This window comes from Neodiprion fabricii, chromosome 5 (assembly GCF_021155785.1).
Source record: "Neodiprion fabricii isolate iyNeoFabr1 chromosome 5, iyNeoFabr1.1, whole genome shotgun sequence".
Lineage (NCBI taxonomy): Eukaryota > Metazoa > Arthropoda > Insecta > Hymenoptera > Diprionidae > Neodiprion > Neodiprion fabricii.
Window position 1 is genome coordinate 3,159,335 of NC_060243.1, and position 8,645 is coordinate 3,167,979.

Genomic DNA, 8,645 nt, shown 5'->3' on the forward strand with positions numbered 1-8,645 from the left:
CATCACCCGACTTAACGGTTTATTTTTCATCAGGGCAACGGGATTAAAACAGGAAGAATATTACATGTTCTCTGTGACTGCCCAGACGAGATTAGGATGGGGAAAAACTGCGTATGCACTTGTATTGACTACTAATAACAGAGAACGACCTCAGCCACCGTCCGCTCCTCAAGTCAGCAGGTCTCAGGTGCAGAGTCGTCAAATCACATTCAGTTGGACTCCCGGGCGTGACGGATTTGCTCCGTTAAGGTATACAATAGTTAATTTCTTTCAAACCCTGATACTGGCCCCTGCCGCACGAATATATTTTTGTTGTCTTTTCTAATTTTGCCCACTTTTGTAGATATTACACAGTGCAAAAGGCTGAGAACTCTGGACCTTTTCAAACGATACCAGAAAGAGTGGATCCTTCGGTTAATTCGTACACTGCAAACAATCTCAAGCCATTCACACAGTATCAGTTTCGTATTCAAGCAACAAACGACATTGGTCCTTCAACATGGAGTGCCGAATCTGCTCAAGTTCAAACTTTGCCGACAGGTTTGTAATGCGTTATTACCATTGAATGTGATTCTTCACTGCTACCCAGTAAAACAACTTTCAATCTCATCACAGCCCCGTCACGCGCAGTAATAGGGTTGAAAGTGGTGCCTATAACAAAATCGAGTGTAGAAGTTCACTGGGAACCCATAGAAGAAATTTACTGGAGTGGAGATCACGCTACAGGTGGTTATCGAGTCGTGTATCAACCAGTGTCCGATTTTCCGACCGCTCTTGAAGCTGCGCCAAAGAAAAATATTCCAGGAATCAAGGTGAACGATGCGTTAATTTTGATTTTGATTACTAGGTTTGCTTAGATGTTGTATTCTTTAATTTTCGGGTATAATAAATCTTTCCTTACTTACAGAACAATATGATGGTTTTAAGTGATCTAATGGAAGATAAAAATTACGAAATAGTCGTTGTGCCATTCAACTCAGAAGGTGAAGGTCCTCCTTGTCCGCCAGTTACGGTATACGTAGGCGAGGCTGTTCCTACGGGAGAACCTCGGGAGCTCAATGCGAAGGCTCTATCGTCTACCGAAGTACATTTAAGTTGGAAACCGCCTCAGCTCGATATGCAAAACGGTGACCTCCTAGGTTACAAGGTGAAACGTCTGCTTTTAACATTTTTAAAAACAATTATATTATCGATTTGATTTTCTTACCATACATTTTTTTTTCTTTACCAGATATTTTACCTAGTCACGGATTCGCCGCAGGAATTTGAGAAGCCACAAGAGGAAGAAATCGAAGTTGTACCTGCGTCATATCTTACTCATGGTCTTGTTTTTCTTGACAAATACACTGAATATCGCATACAGGTTTTAGCCTTCAATCCAGCTGGAGACGGACCTCGAACACCGGCTATCACAGTCAGGACTAAGGAAGTAAGTCATAGTTCCGCTAGACTGCAGTGATAATTGTAATTATTTAAGTAATTAAAATTCCTCAACACTGCTTTCTGTGAAGTAAGGTATGATGAAAATGCAAATCGTTTTTTATTTTACAGGATATTCCAGGGCCACCAAATAATTTGCAATTTATTGACATAACTATGACAAGTATGCGCGTCACCTGGGATCCACCAAAGATGCGTAACGGCCAGATCGTTGGATACATTGTGGCGTACGAGACTGCAGAACAAAACGATCGTGAGTTATTGAAAAATATGTCCTTAGATAGCCTACCCGCTGTTAACAACAACAACAACAACAACAACACCAACATCAATAATCATTATTATAATAATGATTTTGTGGGCAACTGTTAATGGCTAAACATATGCTCCATACAGATGTGAAAGATTTCATAATATTTGACGCTTTTAGGGTTTAGCAAACAAGTTAAACAAAAAGTAACTGAAACAAGCCTGCTTGTCCAACCACTGGAGGAAGAAGTTACATACACGTTCACAGTCCGAGCTCAAACAATTGATTTTGGACCACCAATTTCTGGCAACGTTACAACCGGACCACAGCTTGGATCACCTGTAGCACCAAGCGAGCTTGCCATTTCGAAAACTGTAACCAGTGTCGACCTGCAGTGGACCAACGGTGCATCTGGAAAAGGGCCTTTACTAGGTTATTACATTGAAACTAGACGCAAAGGTGAGTAGTAAAATAGCTTGAACCGTTCGTGTCCTAGAATTTCTAAAAATTAAGCCCAATTCAATGGATTTTTCAATTCTTCTATGTCCTCCATTCTTATTTGTTTATAAGAAAGTTAAGTTTTCTTAGCCTTTTCAGTACCAGGAGATAATTTTACAAAAAGAGATGAATTAAGACATCGAGATTTTTATTATTTTTATAATAGTTTCTTTTGCATATTTACTTTCATATTAACACGGTTATATTGTTGTTTCATATCACATAACAGCTATGGAAGATTGGCAGCATTGTAAGTGAGAATATACGTAGATTTGCTGATGGCCAGCAATCTAGATGTTGCATATTCTAGGCTGCAGTCAAGTATACATTTAATATACATAGATCCTGTAAACAGAAGACACACCATTTCAAATTTTACAGTCGTTTGGAGTAAATATATTAGTGTGCACAACAAGATATAGAATAGAAGTTTACTCGTTGTCATCTGAGATACTATTTGAGGGGATATTACACGGCTTTTCAATTAGGCGATTAAAATCTTGAATCATAAACTCTCGTTTTAAAATTGTATACTCGACTGCATCAGCGTTTTGCCAGCACGAGAAGTGTTTTTTTCATTCTCTTCTTAATCCCTCTATGCCATACTTACACGGTGTGAAACTAGTAATGTCGACGAATTCAATGTGCGGAGTAAGAAATAAGTAGGTAGTCCATCGATTAACATTCAAATTAATTGTATGAGCGTCTTATGCATACATTCCCATTGTGCAGTACACAATTATTTAACAAATATTTCTCCCTACATTCCTCCTCTGTGTTTTTTGCAAATAGTTGATCAATTGCAAATCATTATTTGCAAGTACTCCTACCAGATATGAAAATTGGAAGCATTACATGGATTTAGATTTGTGGATTTAACAAGGATTTTTGACTTTCACGAAAAAGTGTAATTTTAATCATGTCGAGATGTAATACTCATTGATATAAAAACATTCATTTTTCGGTATATGAACTTAATCATCTAGCAATACAAAGAAACTTCACCTACCAACTTGATTACACTGTCAAATTCTTATATCGATTTCACATTAGTTTATGCTTTTGATAAATGTATGTATCAACAGTAGCAAAACATGCATAGTTAAAAGAATAACATGACGGATAGAAGTTGAATCAAAATCTTGTACAGAAGATATAGTGTATTGCGCCATTTCAATGTGATACATCCTTATAGATTAGGTTTTTCAATGTTTAGTTGCCTTGGCCATAAAGTGTGATTAATTATTTTGTACCTAGTCGTCAGAACTAAAAGTTTAACACATACCCCGAATGTTTTCAAGCTTCGTTTATCAACTATTATAAAAATGTTCATTTCAGATGATGCCCGCTGGCAAACGATAGTGAAGAGCACCAATGGTCCACTTACAGAATATACAATATCCTACCAGAATCTTCTACCATCTACCTCATATTTATTCAGAGTGATATCATACAATCGGTATGGTATCAGCTATCCAGCATATTCAAAGGATGCGGTAAGTTGAAATTTTTTAAATCTGTCTACCAACTTCAATTTCAATAAAACCACACAACGAGTATATGTAATTGTTAATAATTAAATTTTTCCGTCAAGGTTTTAACTCCTTCAAAGTTATACTTTGAATATGGATATCTTCAACACCGACCATTTTATCGACAAACCTGGTTTATGGTAGCTCTGGCTGCATGCTCAGTTGTTATAATAATCATGGTAATAGCAATACTGTGCGTTAAGAGTAAGAGCTATAAATACAAACGTAAGTAAAGATCCTGGATTGCAGCTCGGTGCAGGGGTGCTGGACGACACCGATAACATATATTAAAAATGAAATTTTCAGAAGAAGCCCAAAAAACTCTGGAGGAATCGATGGCCATGGACGTAGATGATCGGCAGGAATCTGATTTAGAATTGTACAGATCGCGACATGCTGGTGGAGGAGCGATGAACGTGGCGAGCACATGTGGCACATTGGGCAAGCGAGGCACCTTGGCTCGTAAATCCACGCATCATCCCCCGCCTCCGACAATGCTGGGTAAATCTCCGCCTCGACCTTCTCCAGCATCTGTGGCTTATCACAGTGACGAGGAGAGTTTGAAGGGTTACGATGAAAACCCTGATGACAGTAGCGTAACGGAAAAACCGTCTGAGATCAGTTCTACGGATTCACAGGTAATGATGTAGATTTTTCTTCGAACTCCCCTCAACTTGTAAAAGTTTGAGAAGGAAGCTAATTACTTTGTTGGGAATATGATTTCAGGGATCCGAAAGTGAAAATGAGAGTGTCCAATCGGATCCTCACTCCTTTGTCAATCACTATGCTAATGTCAACGACTCGTTGAGACAGTCATGGAAACGACAAAAACCGGTTAGAAATTACTCCTCCTATACAGATTCTGAGCCAGAAGGAAGCGCGGTGGTCAGTCTGAACGGAGGACAGATCATAATGAATAACATGGCAAGGTCGAGGGCTCCTTTGCCTGGTTTTTCATCGTTTGTATGATCTGTGATTTCACTCCAAAGAACTAACAATATAAAGACTTCAACCAAATCCTCAAAAAGTTTATGTGTACGTGGACGTGAAGAAAGTGACAATAACACAGACTACTATTAATGACAGAAAAACATGAGTTATGGTGGTGAGCCCAGTTAATGCAGGGTAATATTGGTGCACCCAGCTAACAATAGATACAAGAACATTTGCTGAAATGCGTTTCTTTTCATTTATAGATCATCTTCATATTGTGATATACTGTTACATACATTATACTATATTATTTATAACTTTAGGCGCTGTCAATTTTTTACGCGAATAAGCTCAAGCGTACTTTCAGCGATTAGATTGTAGCTAGCCAAAAAGTATTAGATAATGGCCTACTCATCAATCGCATAATTTTCTTTTTATGTTTCAAATCATGATTCTTAGTGTAGATAGTCACATGAATATAATTGACTGTAAAATAGTTTATTATGAGTACATAATGTATCACATCATGGGCCATAATCTTCAATTTTTACTTTAGAATAAGAAACAAGAACGTAATAGTCTCAGTGATCTGTCCTAAAATCGGTTGATCGGTAGGAGAAAAGAACTTTGGACACCAAAGTCTCCCCAAAACCGTTAAGAGTATCGATGTTCCTTTTGAAATCGAATAACTCTAAATAATTACGCTCATCATTCCGTGAGACATTTTTTTTTAATTTAATGTGAACATGGAGAAGGATTGGTGTTACTTAAAACGAAATTGATTTAGCAATCGTAACATCTTGATCCCAGCCACATGGTGCAATTTATTTAAACAAATGTCAAGAGTATTGGAGCATTTATTAGTACATTACGATTAGCAAGAAATGGATTATGAAACAGTTTAATTCCGCAGCGAAAACTAATTTGCGGGTCTGAACTGAATCAAGGCCGGATTGATGAACTTTTTCATGTGTACATGCGAGACAATGAGATGATCCTAACTTTTCAATCTTAGCATCGCAACTTCGGCCTAGGAATCATTTCCAAATTCTAGGCGTTAAACAAATTTCTCAATTGACCCGGCGCCAAAGTCGTATAGGCGAATGTCAACTTGTTGAATCTGTTCAAAGATATCGCGAGTGACTTGAGCAAATAGAGAATCGTTTCTATAAATCATACATAATCCCACTAAGCTTATTAATTAGTCGTATGTTAAGAATGATTTCTTCTATTGCATTTTTTGTAATGCTATTTTCCTATTACATTGTCTAGGACCAATTCATGGGTAATAGAAAAAGGCTGATCTTTCTACTTATATCTTAACGACTATATCAACTGAAAATAGTTACATGTCAAGGAGTCCAGAGTATGTACATTTATGAGATGCAGTGATTCTAATTTTTTAAATGATGACTCCGTATAGGATCTACTTAAAAAACGAAAGACACGAAAATAATTGCTACCAGAAGGTATGCTTTGGACTTTTTAATCGATAATAATGTAGATTTTATGACGTCTTAGCAATCAATAAAGATCACCGTCCGGTGTTATAACAAAGAGCATATAATAATAATAATAATGATGATGATAGAAGGAACACGAGACGTGTCTCTTGAACACTGCCAACAAATTTTTTAGTTCAAATTTTGTATTATTTATATTACCTTACTTTTGTAATTAATATTAATATAAATTATAAACTGATTAATAAATTAATCAAATTATAATGCATTTATACCGCAAATTCAATTCTAGGTATATGTTATCCTTTTAATAAAGATTTATGAATTTCTAACGGTTGCACTGTTCATTATCAAGTTACGTAGGTAGGTGTCGACGATCTGTGACTTATGAAAGATAAACTGTAAAAAACGGGATGAAATTGTATGTGAAATGAAAATCAAATACGTAGTTACATTAAAACATAAAATCATTGGCTTTATTAACAAAATATTGTCATCTGTAGTTCAATTATTCACAAGGTTATTATTTACGCCAAAAGACGTTGTCACATCTCTTGAACCAGCTGGTTAAGTTACCAGGCAAGTTTGGATCATCTAATTGTTTGATTGCTGACCATGCAGCTACGTCTGCTATGCTTGGAGAGCTCCTTGAGAGCAGCCATTGTCCGTTTCCTACATTACCGGCTAGAGTCGCAAATACCGAGTTTGCATGCATTCGTGACTTTTGGAAAGATAGCTCATGGCAAAGGTCTAGCAAAGAATCAATTTTCGATGCGTCAATTCCACATTCCCTACTCTCGTAATTATGGCTGGCAATAAGCCTGCTTAGGTACCTCAAGAGGCTCACTTCACCTAGGAGTCGCGTTCCTCGGACGCCAGAGATGATTACTTCCAGATCTGATACTGCAAAATAAGTGAATGTTAGCACCTGATATTTCCATCATATAGTTTGTCAAATATTTTCAAGATTCTCTATGTTGTCAATATTCATGGCCATGCCAAAGATTTCTTACTTTCTTTCCATATCAGTGATACCTCGACGGTGTGGTTCTCACTATTGAAATTTTGCGCAGTCAGTGGAAATTCAGGAACTGGAGATGTGCTGGTAGAGTGAGTGTGACAGGAAACGTAGATATCTGTGTCATTCCAAATATTTTGCAACGCCAACAATGAAAAAGGAGGTTTAGTGGGATTTACATTTACCACCAAATCCGTGCGAACCTTTTCCTAGAAAAGAAATGACAAAGATGACATGTTGTTAGTTTCAAGTTTGTCCCACAATGATAAGCTGAAATTGATAAACGATAAATTTACAAGAGGAAAAATCACCTTGCTTCTCGGAGCAATGACATGGGTAGTATTGCTAGGTCTTGAATTTTTTAATATTCCATATAGACTAGAGACCTGCTTCTTCAGTTCGGCTAGCTGTGATAGAATTTTTTCCTGCCTGAGTTCCAGCTCTACGATTTCTGGCAACGGATTCTGAAATTTTATTTCCAAAGATTTAAGACATGTAAGTTAGAGAAATTGTCGGGTGAAATTTTTTTTAATCAACTCTAGTTTTGATTGCAATAATCGTTAGTCAAGTGAAAAGCAATTGTTTATTGGCAGCGAATTCAAAAAGCATATCACAATCTACATATCGCTAGTCCAGTTTGCCTATTAGTTGAGGATTTTGACATGCAGATTAATTTCATGTTTCCTTGGTTATAAAAGAGAGTGTGGTCTTTGTTTTTTCTTAGTCAACAGTCAGACTTTGGTAAGACAATCCGTATGTAAAATAGGTTGAAGCCTGATAATGATCCATACTTTAAAGGCAGAGCACTATATTAACATTGTTTTTCCTGAATGAACACGTTATGCAAAATACTAGTATATTCTAAAAATTTGGGGGGGTAGAGTCACATTGATCAAGCTCGCACAACCGCTTTCTCAGTTGATCGTGATTAGTGCTTGTGGAAATTTTGGGAGGAGTCACACACAGACAAAGGGCAAGAGGAATAAACTTTTCTCGTCAAACAATGCAGGTTTCACAGGTGAGTAGAATTCGAACGATAAAACGAAACCGCTAGGTTATATTTAGGTGAATAATGGAAATGAATAAACCTTTAAAAACTTGATAACCTGTTCGGTAATATCCGACACAATCTTGCTACTCTCGTGGCTCGTACGATCACTCAACTTCTGTTGAACCTCGTTTATGTTTTTCATTATGTACACGCTTTTCGGCTCGTAAACTTCTCCTGGCATCAAGACAATCGGTTTTAACGCGTACATCGTTGTGCCGCAACTCATTTTCGTTTACGCAAGTATCCGGTAATGTTACGCGTTTATTTCAATATCCCGAAAAAATCTTTCCACCCTATCGTATCGTTTCGTATTCTTCGCTTTAGCTAGACGGCCATTTTATTTCCCTTAAAGTATGTACCAAGCAATTTTTGGCAAATCGTCCGACGGGGCTACGAGGTGACAAGAGGGGAGGATATCCTATGCCTATCCCTTCTGCGCAAATAGCCAAGATGAATTCTA

General features: G+C 37.3%; 2 protein-coding genes across 7 annotated transcripts in view; one reads left to right on the forward strand and one right to left on the reverse strand.

Annotated features, from left to right (window-relative positions):
- Window positions 1-6,511, forward strand: part of LOC124183972 (protein sidekick) — a 34,930-nt gene extending 28,419 nt beyond the window's left edge. For 2 of the 5 annotated variants that reach the window (XM_046573210.1, XM_046573214.1), the window contains 12 exons: window positions 34-249; window positions 344-540; window positions 616-812; window positions 908-1,147; window positions 1,232-1,429; window positions 1,552-1,693; window positions 1,871-2,149; window positions 2,418-2,438; window positions 3,527-3,684; window positions 3,783-3,945; window positions 4,027-4,358; window positions 4,447-6,511. In XM_046573210.1, coding sequence (XP_046429166.1) covers window positions 34-249; window positions 344-540; window positions 616-812; window positions 908-1,147; window positions 1,232-1,429; window positions 1,552-1,693; window positions 1,871-2,149; window positions 2,418-2,438; window positions 3,527-3,684; window positions 3,783-3,945; window positions 4,027-4,358; window positions 4,447-4,689 — 2,386 coding nt within the window. In that variant the 3' untranslated portion in view covers window positions 4,690-6,511. The remainder of the gene's footprint in view (window positions 1-33; window positions 250-343; window positions 541-615; window positions 813-907; window positions 1,148-1,231; window positions 1,430-1,551; window positions 1,694-1,870; window positions 2,150-2,417; window positions 2,439-3,526; window positions 3,685-3,782; window positions 3,946-4,026; window positions 4,359-4,446) is intronic. The other 3 variants (XM_046573212.1, XM_046573215.1, XM_046573211.1) reach the window with 2 other exon arrangements.
- A 54-nt stretch (window positions 6,512-6,565) lies between these two features.
- On the reverse strand, window positions 6,566-8,607 carry LOC124183981 (probable aminoacyl tRNA synthase complex-interacting multifunctional protein 2). 2 transcript variants are annotated; one of them, XM_046573237.1, is made up of 4 exons: window positions 8,241-8,607; window positions 7,446-7,598; window positions 7,130-7,343; window positions 6,566-7,019 (listed from the first exon to the last, which is right to left on the reverse strand). In XM_046573237.1, the coding sequence occupies exons 1-4, from the start codon at window positions 8,409-8,411 to the stop codon at window positions 6,640-6,642; spliced, it is 918 nt and encodes a 305-aa protein (XP_046429193.1). In that variant the 5' UTR covers window positions 8,412-8,607; the 3' UTR covers window positions 6,566-6,639. The 2 variants fall into 2 exon arrangements, with proteins under 2 accessions (XP_046429193.1, XP_046429192.1); XM_046573236.1 differs by having other exon boundaries at window positions 8,223-8,607.
- Window positions 8,608-8,645: the final 38 nt, after the last annotated feature.